The following is a 23245-nucleotide window of genomic DNA, read 5'->3' as shown; positions in this document are numbered from 1 at the left end:
TAATTTTGTAGCTCCATGGGATCTGTTGTACTGGACGCTATTCAAGAGCTCCCCTTTGAACCTTAAGAGTCAGCAGATATTAAACGGGTGACTGCTAAGGTATTGTGTTTGCTTGCTATTGCTTCTGCCAGGAGGATGTCTGACCTAGGAGCGCTCTCCTGTCATCCTCCCTTCCTGATTTTTCATCTCCGAACCCGGCCTGGTTACCTTCCGACAGTGGTTTACAAATTCCACCTTAATAAGGAAATCTGGTTTCCAGCTTTTGTCTCACCAGATTTGTCAATGAAGGAACGTGAGGCGCCGAACAATTGTGCAAGGCAGCCATGTGGTCTTCTAGTCGCATGTTTCTTAGGTCTTATGCCTTCAATACATTCGCCTCCCAGGATGCTTCCTTTTGGACACCAGATCCGTTTATCCGCTCAAGCGCATCCCCTACCTTGAAATACTGTATTGGGACATCCCCGATTTGTTCTCTGTGGAACCCTGAAGAACAGTTATGGTAGACTTACCTTTGTTAACTTTCTTCGAAGTTCATGGGGTGCACAGGAAACATATGAGTTGTAGGTAGTGGATGAGAGTATGAGCACCAAACAGTTAAGCTTTCAACGTATCTTAGAATGCTCTGCTCATTCTGAGATACGCTGAAAGCTTATCTGTTTGGTGCCCGGACACTCATCCACCACCTACAACCCAGATGTTCCCTGTGGACCCCATGAACATCAAAGAAAGTTAACAAAGGTAAGTATACCATAACATTCATTCTCTTGTTTATAAAACGACTACTGCCATAAATTAAGGAATTATGTGCCCCGCTACTGCAAAGAAGTGACTTTGGAGTTCTTTGACCTATATGTTACATTTTAGTATTGACAGCCTGAACTTCTCCATCAGGTGAGCTGAGACTATTGTGGCCTGTAGCTGTACCCGTATATCTCACGGAAGAAACTTTATTTTGTCCTATTTCTCCCCTCTCCAAGGACAAGGTAGCAGCTGCCATCATCCTCCCGGTCATTTGTATATAGTGCCCCAGGCATTAGTGTTGGCAGTGGAGACACAAAATATGAATACTGTAACTGAACATTTCTTTTATACCTTGCTGAATACTATGTTTTTCTCTAATGTCCTAGGGGATACTGAGATGGTCTAGTATCATGGGGTATAGATAGGGTCCATTTAAGCACTTTAAATTTCTTCAATGTGCTGGCTCCTCCCCTCTATGCCCCTCCCGCAGACCCAGTTTAGAAAAATGTGCCCAAGGAGCATTCTTTGGAGCTCCAGGTGTAGGTTTTTGTTTTTCTTTCAGGCAGGAGTGGTTGGCACCAGTCTGCCTGCGTCGTCGGACTTGGGGGGAGGGGGGAGAACCGATACCAAGTGTTAATGGACCGGATCCCAGCTGACAGGACATGGCTTCTGATGGGGGTTGTTTTACTTTCCCAAAGTGGTGAGCACTCTCCCCCTCAAGCATGCCGCCACCCCTAATTGCTCAGCTGAAGACGCGCTGGTGGTGAGTACAAATTCGGGTTTCCGGTTAGCGGATCCCCGGTTCAGTTGGTGGCATTAGGGTATTGAGCACACAGCTCCGAGTGGGGCTGCTGCTGTTCTTCCTATACATCCCCACACTGGCGCTGACACTGAATATGGGTTTTAACCCTCTTCTATAAAATTAGTAACCCTGCCCGTATAATCTATGTGGAAACACTGTGTGCCATTAAGGGGCGGCGCTTCCCAGAGATTGGGACCAGCGGCTCAGGGCGCCATTTCCTCCTGCATCACAGCGATATACTGTATGTATGTATGTATATGTGTGTGTGTGTGTGTGTGTGTATGTATATATATATATATATATATATGTGTGTGTATATATAATATATATATATATATATACATGTGTATATATATATATGTGTGTGTGTGTATATATATGTGTGTATATATATATATATATATATATATATGTGTGTGTATATATAATATATATATATATATATATACATGTGTGTGTATATATATATATATATGTGTGTGTGTATATATATGTGTGTGTGTATATATATATATATATATATATATATATATATATATATATGTGTGTGTGTGTGTGTGTATATATATATATATATATATATATATATATATATATATATATATATATTCTAGACCCCTTTATATAAGGTTCCTAGTTACTGCCCAGCAAGGCTCTGATTTAGCTAGAGGCAAGGTGTGCTGGTTTCTCCCTCTCTCAACCTAACAGGTTATCTGGGTTACTGTGTTTTTTTTCCTGTGTGTGCATTCTGCTGTGCAGTGTGTCAGGTAAGAAGGTCATATGCCATTCCTGCAGCACAAAGTTTCCCCCTCCCCCAGAGCGGGTCTCTGTTGTGTGCATAGTGCAGCCCCCCTTCTCAAGGAAGCAGCACCCAGGAGCCAGCATGGCTGGACTCAAAGGGATGATTAGACATATCATCTTAACTGGCTACTGCCAGGCAGGAGAGGCAAGATTTTAATAAATCTGATTTTATGTTGCAGAATTCTGACCATAGGCCAGCTTCTCAGCCGCCTCTGCTTATTTCATAAGCTCACACTTCCCCATGTTCTCCAGTCTGACTCTGATGACGAAATGCCAGACCTGGGGGAGGTGGAAACTGACAAGGGAGACTGTACCCTGTCTCAGGGAGTGGAAGCTCTTATAAATTCTATTTGCGGGGAACTGAATATCCCTGATAAAGAGACGGAAATAGTAGGAGTCATTTTCTAATGTAGCACCAAAGTCTACTGCTACATTTCCGGTTTCCAATGAATTAAACACGCTGTTTAAGGAATCGTGTGTTAATCCTAATAAAATCAGATCCCTAAGATTGCTGACATAGTTTCCCTTTCCCCCTGAGGATAGAAAGGTCTGGGAAAATCCTCCTACAGTGGATACTTCGGTGTCCAGGCTGTCGCATAAGCTCACGCTGCCTGTACCTGGAGCTATCTCCTTAAAAGATCCTGCTCAATTGTAAAATTTAGACCACGTTCAAGTCTATTGACACGGCAGTGGGAGTTGCTCAGAGACCCACAAATGCTTGTTGGATTACACGGACCATTGTTAAATCGACGGCTATTGTGATTGAAGGTTTTGACACTGCCTCATGATGAGCTTATCATACTCCTACGGCATGTTCAGGATTCTGCTAATTTCATGAGTGAAGCTATCGGAGATTGGCCTCATCAATGCATTCTCTACGGCTATGGGTGTCAGCATGCAGGGCGTTATGGCTGCGTCAGTGGACAGCGGACACAGATTCCAAAAGGGTTGTTGAGATTCTTCCCTTTACGGGGGAGGCTTTATTTGGTGAAGAACTGAACAAGTGGATTTCACAAGCGACGGCAGGTAAGTCCACCTGTCTGCAGTCGGCGGCCCTTCCGGCTAGACATGCTTTCGTTGACCCCTCCCTGCAGTCCTTTTTGAGTGGCCAGGTTTAGGGGCAAGGCCAGGGGTGCTTCCAACGCCGCTAGAAGAAGCTGAGGTAGACCAGCGGACGCTGGTTCCCTGTAGCAGAGCCTCTTCCATGCCCTCCACCTGACGGTTGGCCCCTGCTTCGGGAAAACTTACAGGTGGGTGCCCGCCTAAAAATTTTCAGTCACATTTGGGTGAAAGCCTGCCGGGACCTTGGGGAACGAGACCTAATCTCCCAGGGCTACTGTTTGGAATTTCAAATGCTCCCACCTCACAGATTATTAAGCTCAAGTTTGGCAGTTTCACCTGTGATGAGGGTTACCCTGCAAGAAGCCATTCACAGCCTGCAGCGAATGTAGGTCATTATTCCAGTTCCACCTCTACTCCAAACAAATGCTTTTTCTCTATCGTCCTAGTGGATGCTGGGGTTCCTGAAAGGACCATGGGGGGTAGCGGCTCCGCAGGAGACAGGGCACAAAAAGTAAAGCTTAACGATCAGGTGGTGTGTACTGGCTCCTCCCCCTATGACCCTCCTCCAAGCCTCAGTTAGATTTTTGTGCCCGGCCGAGAAGGGTGCAATCTAGGTGGCTCTCCTAAAGAGCTGCTTAGAAAAGTTTAGCTTAGGTTTTTTATTTTACAGTGAGTCCTGCTGGCAACAGGATCACTGCAACGAGGGACTTAGGGGAGAAGAAGTGAACTCACCTGCGTGCAGGATGGATTGGCTTCTTGGCTACTGGACATTAGCTCCAGAGGGACGATCACAGGTACAGCCTGGATGGTCACCGGAGCCTCGCCGCCGGCCCCCTTGCAGATGCTGAAACGAGAAGAGGTCCAGAATCGGCGGCAGAAGACTCCTCAGTCTTCTTAAGGTAGCGCACAGCACTGCAGCTGTGCGCCATTTTCCTCTCAGCACACTTCACACGGCAGTCACTGAGGGTGCAGGGCGCTGGGAGGGGGGCGCCCTGGGAGGCAAATGAAAACCTTTTTTGGCTAAAAATACCTCACATATAGCCTCCGGGGGCTATATGGAGATATTTAACCCCTGCCAGAATCCACTAAAGAGCGGGAGACGAGCCCGCCGAAAAAGGGGCGGGGCCTATCTCCTCAGCACACAGCGCCATTTTCCTCACACAGCTCCGCTGGTCAGGAAGGCTCCCAGGCTCTCCCCTGCACTGCACTACAGAAACAGGGTAAAACAAGAGAGGGGGGGCAAAATTGTGGCAAAACTATATTATTAAAGCAGCTATACAGGGAGCACTTATTATAAGGCTATCCCTGTCATATATAGCGCTTTTGGTGTGTGCTGGCAAACTCTCCCTCTGTCTCCCCAAAGGGCTAGTGGGGTCCTGTCTTCGTTAAGAGCATTCCCTGTGTCTGCTGTGTGTCGGTACGTGTGTGTCGACATGTATGAGGACGATATTGGTGTGGAGGCGGAGCAATTGCCAAATATGGGGATGTCACCTCCTAGGGGGTCGACACCAGAATGGATGCCTTTATTTATGGAATTACGGGATAGTGTCAACACGCTAAAGCAGTCGTTTGACGACATGAGACGGCCGGACAATCAATTAGTGCCTGTCCAGGCGCCTCAAACACCGTCAGGGGCTGTAAAACGCCCTTTGCCTCAGTCGGTCGACACAGACCCAGACACAGGCACTGATTCCAGTGGCGACGGTGACGAATCAACCGTATTTTCTAGTAGGGCCACACGTTATATGATTTTGGCAATGGAGGCGTTACATATTGCTGATACTACAGGTACCACAAAACAGGGTATCATGTGGGGTGTGAAAAAACTACCTATAGTTTTTCCTGAATCAGATGAATTAAATGAGGTGTGTGATGAAGCGTGGGTTGCCCCCGATAAAAAAAATGCTAATTTCAAAGAAGTTATTGGCTTTATACCCTTTCCCGCCAGAGGTTAGGGCGCGCTGGGAAACACCTCCTAGGGTGGACAAGGCGCTCACACGCTTATCAAAACAAGTGGCGTTACCCTCTCCTGAGACGGCCGCACTTAAAGATCCAGCAGATAGGAGGATGGAAAATATCCAAAAAAGTATATACACACATACAGGTGTTATACTACGACCAGCTATAGCGACAGCCTGGATGTGCAGTGCTGGGGTAGCTTGGTCAGAGTCCCTGATTGAAAATATTGATACCCTGGATAGGGACAATGTTTTACTGTCTTTAGAGCAAATAAAGGATGCATTTCTTTATATGCGTGATGCACAGAGGGATATCTGCACACTGGCATCACGGGTAAGTGCTATGTCCATTTCGGCCAGAAGAAGTTTATGGACGCGACAGTGGTCAGGCGATGCGGACTCAAAACGGCATATGGAAGTTTTGCCGTATAAAGGGGAGGAGTTATTTGGTGTCGCTGCAAAAGTGAGGAAAAAACACCCTAAGGTGGATTTTCTCCAGGCGCTGATGAGGGAGGTGCACCACAGCAGCTATAACAAGAGGGGTTGGTCAGACCCCCAAAAACATAAGGGTGAGGAAGGATTAAAGCGCTAAAATGGTCAAATATGAGAGCAAAAGGTCACATGAAAATGCACATTTATTTGGATAAAAATGAACTTTAAAAATGGTTAAATTGTAACACTGTAGGAAATGAATATAATAGGGGACACAATGAAGTGTCCAATCGTTGTCACACTCAGTCCTGATATAAATGCATAGACAGTTCACACCTGTTCCAATAAAGCAGTCCCTTAATTGATATGCTCAAGGTATCTGGCTCAAGGTATATGCCAATCGCGATTGGTGCTGTGTGTGTCTAACATCAACTATCCATTCCTGAAGACTCTCCACCTGGACCAGGTCCCCACTACTGGCTCATTTTGCGGACCCGTTTGAAGATCATCCATCATCCACAGCTCAACAAGGGACAAGCCGTTGCGGATGCCTATCCGCTTAAACACCTTGGACAACCGCTGGTGGTAACTATATTACTTGATGGAACATTGACGGGATACCTTGAGCATATCAATTAAGGGACTGCTTTATTGGAACAGGTGTGAACTGTCTATGCATTTATATCAGGACTGAGTGTGACACAACGATTGGACACTTCATTGTGTCCCCTATTATATTCATTTCCTACAGTGTTACAATTTTTTAACCATTTTTAAAGTTCATTTTTATCCAAATAAATGTGTTATTTGGTGTCGGTCTATCGGATTTGGTGGCCACGGCTACAGCCGGGAAATCCACCTTTTTACCTCAAGTCACTCCCCAACAGAAAAAGACACCGACTTTTCAACCGCAGCCCTTTCTTTATCATCCACTAGGGGTCACTGGAGTACTCTTGGGATATGGACGGGCGTAGCCCGAACAAAGGCACTGAATATTTAAATTTAGGCCTCTTCCCCCCCCTCCATATCCCCGAGTACCTCAGTGTACTCTCTGTGTTTTTTCGGTGCTCACAGCACGAACATTGGCTTGTGGTATAACCACACTTGGATTTTTAATTTTAATTTTTAATTTTTATTTTTACACTTAGCACATCCCTTCCCAGTTTCTGGAAAAACATGGGTCCGGGATAGTGCCGCTGCACGGGCAGCGAATGGCGTGTCGGTCCTCACAAAGAGCACCCTCACAGCCACAGGCGCTACAAGGCAGCGCATGGCGTGTCGGTCCTCACAAAGAGCACCCTCACAGCCACAGGCAGACACTGTCTCCTACTGCAACTGGACGGAGCTTACACAAAGAAGCCCCGTCACAGCCAGGATGAAAGCCCCGTCACAAACTGGACGGAGCTTACAGGAGTGCGGCACTACAAGGTATGGTGGGGGGTCAGGGCGGTCAGCTCACGCTGCCGCCCTGCTGTGTGGGGAAAGCCTTTATTGTTACACCGCTTTGCCCACCGCTTATAGCGTGGCAGGATACCCCGCTGAACGAAGAGAGCGGCCGCACGTCACTCACAGACGCCGGCCGCTCTCCCAGCCACTGTACCAGAACTCTGCCTCTGTAAAGCGGCCGCACGTCATTCAGACGGCTCTCCCAGATCTCTGCCTCTGTAGAGCGGCCGCACGTCATTCACAGACGCCGGCCGCTCTCCCAGAACTCTGCCTCTGTACTCCCAGCACTGTACCAGATGCCACTGTACAGCGGCCGCACGTCATTTACAGACGCCGGCCGCTCTCCCAGCCACTGTACGCGAGCGCCGCCCAAGCAGCCACTCTGCGTACCCGGGTCTAAAGCTCCGAGCGGCCGTACGTCACTAAAGACGCCGGCCGCTCTTCCAGCGCTGCACCCGGCCACTGCTGTATGAGGCGCCGCCCGTTCTTCCGGAGGGCTCCCCGGCGCACTATACCAGCGCTCCCCGGGTTTCCCTAGGCTCCCTGCACTCGCTTCCGGCCGCTGCACAGGGAGAAGCTAAAAGCTACATCACAAGCAGCGCGGCTGCAGGGGGGTGACGGTGAGTAAAGCCCATAGCAGCAGCAAAGGCTGCATGGGTTAAGAGACTGCTCAGTTTAAATAAGCAGCAACAAAGGCTGCTTGGAAATAAGATACATCACTGCAGGCAGTGTTGAGTAAAACCCATAGCAGCAGAAGGCTGCAGGGGTTAAGAAACTGCTTAGTGTTTAAACAGTTAATGGAATAACTGGAAGGCTAACTAAAGAATAAGGCTGCATAATGTATTGTAAACTGCATTTTACTGTATAATACATCTGTAACTGTAGAATAGGCTATTAAGCCTATATTTAATGTATAATAGGCTATTAAGCCTATAGTAACACTGCAGCAGGTAACCTGTCCTGTGATTTTCAGTGGAAGCATGGCATGACGGTCATTTTAATCATTGCTGTTCTTACAGGTTATAATTCCAGAACATTCCGCCCATACACCTATACTCCACAAGGAGGCGCAGGGGTGTTAGTGGGAATTTTTTAGTTCAGTTTTCACATAAGTTAGCCATGTAATCTGTATTTCTACTTAATTCTAGAACATTCCTGCCCTACATCTCTAAGCCACCAGAGGCGCAGGGAAGTTAGTAGGAATTTGGTTCGGGTTTCATATGCCCATGTGAACTGCTTTTCACATAAAGAATACTTTGATTTCTCTTCATATCGAATAAATCTTTCGTTTTTTGCTAAAGATTTCCGTAGAGAGAAACAAGCTTGAGTTTCATATGAATATGCTGTTCAGCAATAACATATATATATATGCCACATAATAACTTCATTAAGTCGTGCAAGTGTCTGTCTATTGCCTATTATGGTGTCTGTCTACATAGCGAGTAAGGCTATAGTGCAGACTAAAAATAATTTTAAAAATCCTATGTTAACATTGGCAATTCAAATTAAAAGAGCGGTAACATCGGAGTCTCGGAATGACTCCGCCAGCTCTAACAAAAGACAGTCTTTCCAAAGGGGCCAATTTCCCTTTGGGTACCAGAGTGTTTATTTCACTGGTCTTATAATTTAATGCACGATTCTATGTCAAATTCACACCGATAACTACGAGTGAGAACGGTACATTAGTCCAGCACTCAGATAGTGCGGGGGGGTTTTTAACAACATACATAATCGTTTCCAAAAGGACGCGATCCACCATTGGTAAATGATTTTCTGTCAAACATTATAAAAACCCAGGATACATTTGGGTCACTAGAATCTATGTATGAAACAATGACGATCACTGGTAAAACAAGCTGCAGAGTATATCTGTAAAGCTTCTGCTAACGCCGGTTAATTTCATTGTCGCTAGTTAAGCGCGACAAGGCCAGAGCTTGTTTGCTCATAAATTTGATATACTTGTAACGGTATTTTATCCCTTTATGATATTCAGCCATTACCGCATACAGTATACTTGTAACGGCGTTTTATCCCTTTATAAGAAACAGTCACGCATTGTAACGACAGGACGTTACAGTCAGCAAGCCAGTGGTTTAATGACCTTTTACAATTGTGGAAGCGCGTCTTTACATGTTACATTTGCGAGGTTTCAGGACTTCAACTCATACATGTCTCAGCTATTTACAGCTTAAAGTACAAAACTGCCTCTGTCGAACGGTTTGGCAGGTTGTCATTTAGTCTTTGCTGGTTTATAAACCAGGCAGTAGTACGCCAACAGAGTCAGAGTTACTTATTCACCTCTGTTTCAGCAAGACCAAACAGCTCCGTCGCAATATCAAAAGTCATTTACTACAGTTAGAAAATGGATTTTCTGCGGTTAGTATTTGCTTATTGGAGCCACAAAATTTGCATAATTGCATTTGATCTTGACAATGCGTATTTACCCAGTCCGGTTTGTTCATCACAGGTTCTAGCGTTTGCAAATCGCCACAACCATTAACCATTTCATATCTACCGTTGCTTATCGCTTTGGGTATTTACCAAAGTGATGTTGGGATGATAGCTCATCTCACATAAGAACTCTGTCTCAACAAAGTTCCTCTAACTTGCGCTACTAAGGTATACTGCGGTAGCAGATCAAGTTCGAAAACAATCGCATCTAATTCCGTCTAAACGATGTCAATTCCTAGGTAAGATTATAAATACGGTAAATCAAAGACTTTTACCTACTACACCAGCAAGAACAAATGTACATCTAGTAATTAGTGCAAAACACGCACACTAGCGATACATTGGTGTATTCACCTATTAAGAATAAAGATGTGTTTTCAATTTAGTTCGCCACCCTTCACTCGCGTTTCCCACAGAGGGACAAGGGTGCATATACTCTGGACGACAGTCGCAGAGGGTCAGGATTTGTAATTAAAATCAGCGACAAAGGTTCTAAAACACGACAGATTGCTGTCGATAAATGTCCTAGAACTCTGTGCATTTTACAATGCAATACATGATTCGCTTTCAGTCTGACCAGGGATATACTCTGGTTTCTCTTCAGAACGAATAAATCTTTCGCCTTTTACTAAAGATTTCCGTGGAAAGGAACAACCGTGAGTTTCATGTAAATTTTTGATGCCTGCCTCACGCTGGCCTTAAGCAGTCAAACAAGGCAACGGCAGTTGCATACACAACAACCAGTGAGAACCAAGAAGCCGCATGGCAATGCAGCAGGTAACTCAAATCCTCAATGGCTCAGAACACCATTATGTGAAAATGTCAAGAGATCATTCCGTGACTGGACATCTGTTAGACAGATGATCTCACCCGTCAGGATTTGGATACTGAAAACTGGACATTCAATCCAGAGGTGTTTCATATGTGAGTCCACAGAAGGGGGTTACCCTCAAGTATACATGATGGCATCTCGCCACAATTAGAAAAGCTCAGTATGTGTACAAAACAGATCAAAAGGGCAGTGGCGGTGGAGTCTCTCACATTCATGGGATCATTCAGCATCGTGTATCTGGCTCCACCATTTTCCGCTGCTCTCTCCGTTGCCAAAACGGATCATAAGACAGTTTGTCACAGTCATACTGGTGGTATCTCATGGGTTTCGGAGAAGTTTGCTTCTCGAATTTTCAAGGAATACTTGCACACGATCTTGGCCCGCTCATAATACGTCCAACCTGTTACATCAGGGAACGTTAGTTTACCCATAGTTACCTATGTACCTATTATCTATGTACCGCAGCTGCGGTTGACGGGGTGAGGGTTCAGACCGCCCTCTTAAGAAATAGAGCATTACAGTATCGGTTATACCAACCATGTTACGAAATAGTAAGCCGCTTAAGGCAGCTCATTATTACAAAATTTCGTGTGCTTACATAGGTTGTTAACATCGGAAGTTTCCAACATCATCCTTCAAGTTACCCGTATTCTGTTAAACGGGATGGGATGGAAAACTGCGTTGATCTGCACTAAGAGTGCAGGTATCGGTGTGGTAAACTTATTTTCAAAGACGTTTGCCTCTGTTTGCGTCTGTACACATCTTTCTACAAGGTGTCATCAAAGTTCAGACTCTATTTATCCCACCTACAGCGCCAGGCGACTTGAAGTTGGGTTCAGATTTCTTACAGTTTTCATATTTTGAACCCTTTCAACAAATGGGAATTAAGTTTCTCACTTTGGAAAACAATTTTTGTCTAGCCTTGGCTTCGGCAAGGGTTTTGTTTTCATATTTGGGTGCCTTGTATTCCAAGCCACCGTATTTGAGTTTTCTCATAACAAAGCAGATCTTCGGACGAATCACGCTTTCGTATTCTTCACATCAATATACCAATAGGGGTTCCTGTGTGGACAGCACATTCTAGAATTCTGAATGTGGTACACGCATTACGCGTTTATATATGTCCCGAACGTCAACAGTACGTGATATGAATACGTTGTTTGTTCTCTATGATACTGCCAACTGGGGTTAGCCAGTTTCTCAGCAGACATTATCCAGTTGGGTAATAATAATGACTAAAAGTCAGGCTTACGTTAAGGCTAAGTTACAATTGCTTATGTCAGTAATAGTTCATCCCACAGGTTCGGTGGGAATGTCAGACCCAGGGGGTCGTGGAGCGTCTAAAACGCGCCTATATAGCCTTCATGTGCACCACGTTTACACGTTATAAATGGTGGCGCCATCAGCATCTAGCTTTGGGCTGCCTACTGTTACAAGTATCAAACAGCTCTCCCGCCCACGAGGGAAGCTTTGGTACGTCCCAAGAGTACTCCAGTGACCCCTAGTGGATGATAAAGAAAATAGGATTTTGGTACTTACCAGGTAAATCCTTTTCTTTGAATCCATAGGGGGCACTGGACGCCCACCCAGAGCAGTTTTACCTGGGTTGTTTTAAGCTCAAGGGAGCTTAGGGTAACAAGTTTTACTTGATTGATATTAAGCTCAGAGGAGCTTATGGTAACACATTTTCACCGATTGGTTCAAATTATAAAGTTCTATCGGTTATGGTGTCAACTGTTTAGTTGACAGTAAGGTTATGGGTCAACATTGTTGTTGTCCGTTATGTTATAGGTATTCTCCATTGTCAACCTCTCTATATCGTTCCTGTTCGCTCAGTAAAAAACACTGAGAGAGTACACTGAGGTACTCGGGGATATGGAGGGGGGGGAGAGGCCTAAATTTAAATATTCAGTGCCTTTGTTCGGGCTACGCCCGTCCATATCCCAAGAGTACTCCAGTGCCCCCTATGGATCAAAGAAAAGGATTTACCTGGTAAGTACCAAAATCCTATTTTCGTTCCTTTAAAAACAAGAGAGCAAAGGGATATTCATATCTGCCACGAGGCAGAGGAAGGGGGAAGAGACAGCAACAGGCAGCTCCTTCCCAGGAACAGAAGCCCTCCCCCGCTTCTACAAAAGCCTCAGCATGATGCTGGGGCTTCTCAAGCGGACTCGGGGGCGGTGGGGGGTCGTCTCAAGAATTTCAGCGCGCAGTGGGCTCACTCGCAGGTAGATCCCTGGATCCTGCAGATAATATCTCAGGGGTACAGGTTGGAACTAGAGACGGATCCACCTCGCCGTTTCCTGAAGTCTGCTTTACCAACGTCCCCCTCCGACAGGGTGACGGTCTTGGAAGCCATTCACAAGCTGTACTCTCAGCAGGTGATAGTCAAGGTACCCCTTTTACAACAAGGAAAGGGGTATTATTCCACTCTATTTGTGGTACCGAAGCCGGATGGCTCGGTAAGACCTATTCTAAATCTGAAATCCTTGAACCTGTACATAAAGAAGTTCAAGTTCAAGATGGAGTCACTCAGAGCAGTGATAGCGAACCTGGAAGAAGGGGACTTTATGGTATCCTTGGACATCAAGGATGCGTATCTCCACGTTCCAATTTACCCCTCACACCAGGGGTACCTCAGGTTCGTCGTACAGAACTGTCACTATCAGTTTCAGACGCTGCCGTTTGGATTGTCCACGGCACCTCGGGTCTTTACCAAGGTAATGGCCGAGATGATGATTCTTCTTCGAAGAAAAGGCGTATTAATTATCCCATACTTGGACGATCTCCTAATAAGGGCAAGGTCCAGAGAACAGCTAGAGATGGGATTAGCACGGTCTCAAGAAGTGCTAAAACAGCACGGGTGGATTCTGAATATTCCAAAATCCCAGTTAATTCCGACAACACGTCTGCTGTTCCTAGGGATGATTCTGGACACGGTTCAGAAAAAGGTTTTTCTCCCGGAGGAAAAAGCCAAGGAGTTATCCGAGCTTGTCAGGAACCTCCTAAAACCAGGAAAGGTGTCTGTACATCAATGCACAAGAGTCCTGGGAAAAATGGTGGCTTCTTACGAAGCAATTCCATTCGGCAGATTCCACGCAAGAATTTTCCAGAGGGATCTGTTGGACAAATGGTCAGGGTCGCATCTTCAGATGCACCAGCGGATAACCCTGTCTCCAAGGACAAGGGTATCTCTTCTGTGGTGGTTGCAGAGTGCTCATCTATTGGAGGGCCGCAGATTCGGCATACAGGATTGGATCCTGGTGACCACGGACGCCAGCCTGAGAGGCTGGGGAGCAGTCACACAAGGAAGAAACTTCCAGGGCGTGTGGTCGAGCCTGGAAACGTCTCTTCACATAAACATTCTGGAACTAAGAGCAATCTACAATGCTCTAAGCCAGGCAGAACCTCTGCTTCAAGGAAAACCGGTGTTGATCCAGTCGGACAACATCACGGCAGTCGCCCATGTGAACAGACAGGGCGGCACAAGAAGCAGGAGTGCAATGGCAGAAGCTGCAAGGATTCTTCGCTGGGCAGAGAATCATGTGATAGCACTGTCAGCAGTGTTCATCCCGGGAGTGGACAACTGGGAAGCAGACTTCCTCAGCAGACACGACCTTCACCCGGGAGAGTGGGGACTTCATCCAGAAGTTTTCCACATGCTGGTAACCCGTTGGGAAAGACCAATGGTGGACATGATGGCGTCTCGCCTCAACAAAAAACTGGACAGGTATTGCGCCAGGTCAAGAGATCCGCAGGCAATAGCTGTGGACGCGCTGGTAACGCCTTGGGTGTACCAGTCGGTGTATGTGTTTCCTCCTCTGCCTCTCATACCAAAAGTATTGAGAATTATACGGCAAAGAGGCGTAAGAACGATACTAGTGGTTCCGGATTGGCCAAGAAGGACTTGGTACCCGGAACTTCAAGAGATGATCACGGAAGATCCGTGGCCTCTACCTCTGAGAAGGGACTTGCTTCAGCAGGGTCCCTGTCTGTTTCAAGACTTACCGCGGCTGCGTTTGACGGCATGGCGGTTGAACGCCGGATCCTAAAGGAAAAAGGCATGCCGGAAGAAGTCATTCCTACTTTGATTAAAGCAAGGAAGGAAGTAACCGCGCAACATTATCACCGCATTTGGCGAAAATATGTTGCGTGGTGCGAGGATCGGAGTGCTCCGACGGAGGAATTTCAACTGGGTCGATTCCTACATTTCCTGCAATCAGGATTGTCTATGGGTCTCAAATTGGGATCTATTAAGGTTCAAATTTCGGCCCTGTCGATTTTCTTCCAAAAAGAATTGGCTTCAGTTCCTGAAGTCCAGACTTTTGTTAAGGGAGTGCTGCATATACAGCCCCCTGTGGTGCCTCCAGTGGCACCGTGGGATCTCAATGTTGTTTTGGACTTTCTCAAATCTCATTGGTTTGAACCACTAAAAACTGTGGATTTGAAATATCTCACATGGAAAGTGACCATGCTACTAGCCCTGGCTTCGGCCAGGAGAGTGTCAGAACTGGCAGCTTTATCTTACAAAAGCCCATATCTGATTTTCCATTCGGACAGGGCAGAACTGCGGACTCGTCCGCATTTTCTCCCTAAGGTGGTGTCAGCATTTCATCTGAACCAACCTATTGTAGTGCCTGCGGCTACAAGCGACTTGGAGGACTCCAAGTTGTTGGACGTTGTCAGAGCTTTAAAAATATACATTTCAAGGACAGCTGGAGTCAGGAAATCTGACTCGCTGTTTATACTATATGCTCCCAACAAGTTGGGCGCTCCTGCGTCTAAGCAGACTATTGCTCGCTGGATTTGTAGTACGATTCAGCTTGCACATTCTGTGGCAGGCCTGCCACAGCCAAAATCGGTAAAAGCCCACTCCACAAGGAAGGTGGGTTCTTCTTGGGCGGCTGCCCGAGGGGTCTCGGCATTACAACTCTGCCGAGCGGCTACGTGGTCGGGGGAGAACACGTTTGTAAAATTCTACAAATTTGATACCCTGGCTAAGGAGGACCTGGAGTTCTCTCATTCGGTGCTGCAGAGTCATCCGCACTCTCCCGCCCGTTTGGGAGCTTTGGTATAATCCCCATGGTCCTTTCAGGAACCCCAGCATCCACTAGGACGATAGAGAAAATAAGAATTTACTTACCGATAATTCTATTTCTCGGAGTCCGTAGTGGATGCTGGGCGCCCATCCCAAGTGCGGATTATCTGCATTACTTGTACATAGTTACAAAAATCGGGTTATTATTGTTGTGAGCCATCTTTTCAGAGGCTCCGCTGTTATCATACTGTTAACTGGGTTTAGATCACAGGTTGTACGGTGTGATTGGTGTGGCTGGTATGAGTCTTACCCGGGATTCATAAATCCTTCCTTATTGTGTACGCTCGTCCGGGCACAGTACCTAACTGAGGCTTGGAGGAGGGTCATAGGGGGAGGAGCCAGTACACACCACCTGATCGTAAAGCTTTACTTTTTGTGCCCTGTCTCCTGCGGAGCCGCTACCCCCCATGGTCCTTTCAGGAACCCCAGCATCCACTACGGACTCCGAGAAATAGAATTATCGGTAAGTAAATTCTTATTTATTCCAGCCTGTTCGTGGTACCGAAACCAGACAATTCGGTTTGCCCGATCTCGAACCTTAAATCTCTGAACCCAGACTTACGGGTGTTCAAGATGGAGTCTTTGAGAGCTGTGGATCCTGACCTGGAAGAAGGGGAGTTCAGGGTATCCCTGGATATCAAGGATGCGTACCTTCACATCCCGATATGGCCACCTCACCAAACTTACCTCAGGTTTGCACTGCAGGACAATCACTTCCAGTTCCGGGCATTGCCATTTGGTCTCTCCACGGCACCGAAGGTGTTCATGAAGGTGATAGCAGAGATGATGCTCCAGCTCTGTGTGATGGGAGTGAACATTGTTCCGTACTTAAACGATCTACACACAAAAGCAGTGTCCAGACCACGTTTGTTGGAAAGCACTACGTGGCTGCTTGGGAATCACGGATGGATCCTCAATTTGCTGAAATCTAACTTGGAACCTTCGCAGAGACTTCAGTTCCTGGGGATGATACTGTACAAAGTGTCTGTGTTCCTTCCTATGGACAAAGCACTGACCATTCAGCCAGTGGTTCGCTCCGTTCTGAAACTGACCAAGATCTCGGTGCATCTTTGCATATGCCTACTGGCAAAGATGGTGGCCTCATACGAGGTGGTTCACTATGGAAGACTTCATGCCCGTGTGTTCCAGCTGAATCTACTGGATCAGTGGTCAGGATCGCACATGCTCCAGAGGATATCCCTTTCAGCGAAAGATTTCCCTGTTGTGGTGGTTGTAGATCTCCCACCTAGTGGAGGGTCGACGATTCAGTTATCAAGCTTGGATTCTGTTTACAACTGATGCGAGCCTTCGCGGTTGGGGTGTGGTGACCCAGGGAGCTCGGTTCCAAGGAAGGTGGCCGCCTCTGGAGGCTTCTCTGCCAATAAATATTCTGGAGCTCAGAGTGATTTTACAGTGCCCTTCTACAGGCCTCTTCTCTCCTTCAACATCAGGCCATACAGGTCCATTCGGATAATGCCACGGTGGTGGCATGCATGAACAGACAGGGATGAACAAAATGCAGAGTCGCAATGCGAGAGGTGTCCAAGATACTCCTCTGGGCGGAACGCAATGCCAGTGCCATGTCGGCCATATTAATTCCAGGAGTGAACAATTCGTTTCTGCAGACAAAGTCTGCTTCCGATCTGCACCCGGGGGAATGGGGCCTTCAACCGCAGGTATTTCAGCTGTTCGTTTATCGTTGGGGCTCCCCGCAGATCTACATGCTGGCTTCTCTGCTCAACAAGGAGCTGCTGCGATACTGTTCCAGAACGAGGGATCCTCTGGCCGCAATGGTGGAGGCTCTGACGACACAGTGGGTTTACTGGTTGGTCTACTTGATTCCCTCCAATTCCTCTCATTCCCAGAGTACTGAAAATACTAAAAAGGGAAAGCGTTCAGGCAATTCTTATTGCCCCAGATTGGCCTTGCATGGCCTGAAATGCCGACCTCCTAGCCATGTCGCTCGAAGAGCCCTGGCCTTGCCACTTCACAAAGATCTTCTGCAGGCACCGTTAGTCTATCCAGACTTACCACGGCTACGTTTGACGGCATGGAAATTGAAAGGGAGATTTTATCCAGGAAAGGTCTTCTTGGCAAGGTTATTTCGACTATGGTCCGTGCCAGGAAGATGGTCATGTCAAAACATTACCATCGCATATGGAAGAAGTATGTCTCTTGGTGTGAGGTTCGACAGTATTCTATTGTGGCTTTTCATCTAGGTTTGTTCTTGCTCTTCCTGCAGGCAGGTGTGGATATGGGCCTACGATTAGGCTCCATTAAAGTTCAGATCTCAGCTTTGTCTATCTTCTTCCAGAGGCAGTTGGCTGTTATCCCAGAAGTCCAGACGTTTTTGATGGGTGTCCTTAGTATTCAACCACCCTTTGTGCCTCCCATGGCGCCGCGGGATCTCAATTTGGTTCTAATCTTACTCCAGTCGGACTGGTTTGAACCTTTACACAGGGAGGACATGAAGTCTTTAACATGGAAGACTGTCATGATGTTGCCTTGGCCTCAGCAAGGTGTGTTTCAAAGTTAAGGGCTTTTACAGGACTAGGCCCCTATCTGGTGTTCCACAAGGATGGAGCGGAGCTCAGAACTCGCCAGCATTTTTTACCTAAGGTGGTGTCTGCGTTTCACATCAACCTATAGTGGTTCCTGTCTGTTACGCCAAAGTCCTTGGACGTGGTTCGGGCTTTGAAGGTTTGTCAGGAGAACAGCTTGTCACAGGAAGTCTGATTCGCGTTTTGTTCTCTATGATGCTACCAAGATTGGTTGTCCTGCTTCAAAGCAGTCAGTTGCGCATTGGATCAGGCTTACGGTCAAACAGGCTTATTCTTCAGCAGCTTTGCCGTTGCCGAGGTCTGTTCAGGCCCACTCCACTAGGTCGGTGGGTTCTTCCTGGGTGGCTACCTGGGGTGTCTCTGCTTGTTTAAATTTTACAGGTTTGATACCTTTGCTGCAGAGGACCTTCAGCTTGGTCAGTCTGTTTTGCAGGGGTCTCGGCACTCTCCTACCCAGTCTGTCTGGGAGCTTTGGGACTTCCCCATGGTACCATCCCAGTATCCCCTAGGATCTTAGAGAAAATAGGAAATTAATAACTACCAGTAATTCCTTTTCTTGTTGTCCGTAGGGAATACTGGGCGCCCACCTCTGTGCTTCATTTTTCTGCAAGTGTTCTGGTTTGGATCTGCTATTGCTGTCCCTATTTTCAAGTTGTGGTTAGCGTTTTTATCCTCTTGTGTTGTATGCTGGTTCGTTTCTCACCACTTTCTTGTCTATTTTCCTCCTCTCAAAGTATGTCCATCTCTGCGGGACCAGTTTTCCTAGACTGGGTCTGTGGGAGGGGCATAGAGGGGAGGATCCGGCACACTCTGAAGAACTTTGAAGTGCCAGGCTCCAATGTATCACATCTATTCCCCATGATACAAGATCATCCCAGTATCCCCTACGGACTACGAGAAAAGGAATTACTGGTAGGTATTAAATTCCTATTTTTTGTTATAAATGTATGAATATTATTCCATAACCGTTTCTTTTTCAAGGGTCTATGACCATCTTTATATATGTTACTTTGCAGCAGCTGCCAACAAGAATAAAAAGCAAAGCGGTTTCGGAAGAGCGAGCCCCGGAGGTATGTATTAATGAGGCTTCATTCTAAACTTGTTAATAGCGTTTAATAAATGATAAAGCCTTACAGCCAGAACCCAGATCTTCTCCTAAAACAGCCACCTGCCCACTTAAAGCTTATCCACCTATGTTTTGTAAGTGCAGTTAGACCCAGGCCTGTTCCTGTGTAATGCACCACTCTGTTGGACATTGTTTAGTAAGTGCAGTTAGACCCGGGCCTGTTCCTGTGTAATGCTCCACTCTGTTGGACATTGTTTAGTAAGTGCAGTTAGACCCAGGCCTGTTCCTGTGTAATGCACCACTCTGTTGGACGTTATGTATAGTAAACGCAGTTAGACCCAGGCCTTTTCCTGTGTAATGCACCACTCTGTTGGACGTTATGTATAGTAAGCGCAGTTAGACCCGGGCCTGTTCCTGTGTAATGCACCACTCTTTTGGACGTTATGTATAGTAAGCACATGGCAGCAGCTGCCATCATCCTTCTCCCAGTCATTTAAATATAGTGCCCCAGGCATTAGTGTTGATATTGGAGACGCGCAATATGAATACTGTAACTAAACCTTTCTTTGATACATTGCTGATTACTAATTTTGTTATGGCATAATAATTATACATTTATATCATAATTTATCTTTCAAGGGTCTCTGACCATCTTTATATATGTTACTTTGCAGCAGCTGACGGAGGCCAGCCAGGTAAACGAGGTCCGGACAACGAGAATAGAAGGCAGAGTGGTAACGAAACAGAGAACCCCGGAGGTATGTGTTAATGAGGCTTCATTCTAAACTTGTTGTTAATAGCGTTTAATAAATGATAAAGCCTTACAGCCAGAACCCAGATCTTCTCCTAAAACAGCCACCTGCCTCCTTAAAGCTTATCCACCTATGTTTTGTAAGTGCAGTTAGACCCAGGCCTGTTCCTGTGTAATGCACCACTCTGTTGGACGTTATGTATAGTAAGCGCAGTTAGACCCAGGCCTGCTCCTGTGTAATGCACCACTCTGTTGGACATTGTTTAGTAAGTGCAGTTAGACCCGGGCCTGTTCCTGTGTAATGCACAACTCTGTTGGACATTGTTTAGTAAGTGCAGTTAGACCCAGGCCTGTTCCTGTGTAATGCACCACTCTGTTGGACGTTATGTATAGTAAGCACATGGCAGCGGCTGCCATCATCCTTCTCCCAGTCATTTAAATATAGTGCCCCAGGCATTAGTGTTGACAGTGGAGACGCGCAATATGAATACTGTAACTAAACCTTTCTTTGATACATTGCTGATTACTAATTTTGTTATAAATGTATAATTATTATGCCATATCATTTATCGTTCAAGGGTCTATGACCATCTTTATATATGTTACTTTGCAGCAGCTGACGGAGGCCAGCCAGGTAAACGAGGTCCAGACAACGAGAATAGAAAGCAGAGTGGTAACGAAACAGAGAACCCCGGAGGTATGTGTTGAGGCCTCATTCTAAACTTGTTATTAACGTATAAATGTGATAAATCCTTACAGCTAGGACCCAGATCTTCTAGAACAACCATCTATCCCTTAACCACATAACTGACTATTTCTGCTGCGGGGTACACTGGGGTTCCACAGGGATAACATCGGAGTGTAGAGTTGGATCTTCATCCGAGGCACCAACAGGCTAAAATCTTTGGCTGTTCCCAGGAGGCTTAGCGCCGCCGCCTCTATATCCCCACCTCCAGGCACTGCAGCTCAGTTTGTAAGTTGGTGCCTGCAGTGCAGGCAGCGAACAGGGAGGGCTGCGCTGGGCAGCCCTGAAAAGAGCTTTTCAGAAGACCAAAGACTTCAAGGGCCGAAGCAGAGGCACTCTAGTGCTAGATATCATTCTGATATCTCCTGCTGCAGCTCCATCACCTCCCCCAGCGGCGCTGCATACTCCCGCGTCCCTGGTATCTGGGTACTTACGGCGGAGGGCTCCAGTTTCCTCTAGGGCGCGCGCACACTTGCCGCTGCTCTCCGGGATCACGTGGCCGCGTCAAGGGAGGAGGTAAGAGGGTCCCCCAGGCGGGACCCGCTGTTAATTGTGATCCGGCGTGGTCTTTAGGAGACGGACCGCGCACGCTGGCGTGGACACTGTGGCTGTACAGGGACCCCACTAGACTGCAAGGGTATAGGTCGGATTACCTCATAATCCGTTTTGCTAAGGCCCGCAGTACCCGGTGGTGAAGTCCAGCAAGAGGATAAGGCTCTAACCTGTAGCCCCTCCCCCAGCCGCCATTTACTGCTAATGTTCCCGCCCTGGTGCTGCATCTGTGTCCCTCACTCCCTGTCGGCGTTTGGCGCCATTACACACATGCTGAGCTGACTTCGGGACTGCTGGGCAATGTCTCTTCTGTATGCCGCCTGCATCATAAACGCTGTGCATTTACAGGACACTTGAGTATTCTACATGTCTTTTAGACAGTGTTAGTTAAGAACTAATGCATACATTCAGGGCTATTTAGTACAAGTACCCTGGGATATAGATCCAGTCTTTACTGTGCATTGTTATATCTATATACATATTTCTCTAACGTCTTAGAGGATGCTGGGACTCTGTAAGGACCATGGGGAATAGACGGGCTTTGAGTGTGCACTGGCTGCTCCCTCTATGCCCCTCCTCCAGACCTCCGTTTTTAGACTGTGCCCAGAAGAGATGGGTGCACTGCAGGCTCGCCTAAGGAGGAGGGGAGTGCATGATTGCAACGCCGACACCGGACTGGATGGATATGTGGAATGTCTTGAATGCTAATGTAAATTTATTGCATTAGAGATTAGACAAAACTGAGGCTAGGGATCAGTCAGGTAGTCAGACCATGCCTGTCCCAGTGGCACCGGGACCTTCTGGGTCTCAGAAACGCACATTATCACTGACACAGATACAGACACTGATTCAGATTCCGGTGTCTACTATGAGGATGCAAAATTACAGCCAAAAGTGGCTAAAGGTATTCGTTATATGATCATTGCTATTAAAGAGCTTTTACATATTACTGAGGAACCCCCTGTCCCTGACACGAGGGTACACATGTATAAAGAGAAAAAGCCTGAGATCACCTTTCCGTTCTCACTTGAGTTAAGCGAATTGTGCGAAAAGGCTTGGGAATCTCCAGACAGGAGACTACAAGTTCCCAAAAGGATTCTTATGGCGTATCTCTTCCCACAAAAGGACAGTATATGATGGGAATCTTCGCCTAAAGTAGACAAGGCGTTGACACGCTTATCCAAGAAGGTGGCACTGCCTTCCCAGGATACTGCTACCCTCAAGGATCCTACGGATCGTAAGCAGGATGTTACCATGAAGTACATTTACACACATTCTGGTACTATTGTTAGGCCGACTATGGCATCGGCCTGGGTTTGTAGTGCTGTCGCAGCATGAAGAAGAAAAAGAAAAAAATACTCTGCGCTTTATGTACACTGTATCAAACTATCGCAACATGGACAGATTCCTTGTCTACGGAGATTGAGACCCTAGATAAGGATACCATTCTAATGACCCCAGAGCATATCAAGGATGCTGCGTTATATATGAGGGATGCTCAAAGAGACATTTGTTTACTAAACTCCAGAATAAATGCTATGTCTATTTCTGCTAGGCGACTCTTGTGGACCCGACAGTGGACGGGGGATGCCGACTCAAAGCGGCATATGGAGTCGTTGCCTTACAAGGGGGAGGAGTTGTTTGGAGAAGGCTTTTCGGACCTTGTCTCTACTGCTACGGCTGGTAAATCGAGTTTTTACTATGTTCCCCCACAACATACTAAGAAGGCACCTCATTACCAAATGCAGTCCTTTCGTTCAAATAAAAAAGGTACGGGGATCGTCCTTTCTTGCCAGAGGTAAAGGCAAGTGGAAAAAGCAAAATCCACCGCATGACGCTGGGGCTTCCGTGGGGGGGGGTCAGCTCAAGTGGGGGCACGTCTTCGATTTTTCCGCCACGTCTGGGTTCACTCACAGGTGGATCCCTGGGCAATAGAGATTGTTTCTC

At 46.8% G+C, this 23245-nt stretch overlaps 1 protein-coding gene, 1 non-coding gene and 1 pseudogene across 4 annotated transcripts in view; all 3 read left to right on the top strand.

The window, feature by feature from the left end:
- The window catches only part of LOC134980365 (uncharacterized), a 196465-nt gene that overhangs the window by 149847 nt on the left and 23373 nt on the right, over positions 1-23245 (top strand). For 2 of the 3 annotated variants that reach the window (XM_063947163.1, XM_063947161.1), the window contains exons 17-19: positions 19201-19254; positions 19925-20008; positions 20615-20698. In XM_063947163.1, the coding sequence (XP_063803233.1) occupies positions 19201-19254; positions 19925-20008; positions 20615-20698 (222 nt within the window). The remainder of the gene's footprint in view (positions 1-19200; positions 19255-19924; positions 20009-20614; positions 20699-23245) is intronic. The other variant, XM_063947162.1, reaches the window with a different exon arrangement.
- On the top strand, positions 8494-8601 carry LOC134981613 (U5 spliceosomal RNA; annotated as a pseudogene).
- LOC134981570 (U5 spliceosomal RNA) lies at positions 10278-10391 on the top strand. The gene has a single exon (XR_010190698.1). It is a non-coding gene; the product is annotated as a U5 spliceosomal RNA (small nuclear RNA).

The sequence above is a fragment of the Pseudophryne corroboree genome, chromosome 12 (assembly GCF_028390025.1).
Source record: "Pseudophryne corroboree isolate aPseCor3 chromosome 12, aPseCor3.hap2, whole genome shotgun sequence".
NCBI lineage: Eukaryota > Metazoa > Chordata > Amphibia > Anura > Myobatrachidae > Pseudophryne > Pseudophryne corroboree.
The sequence above is the reverse complement of the archived record's forward strand: the minus strand, read 5'-3'. Positions and strand labels throughout refer to the sequence as shown.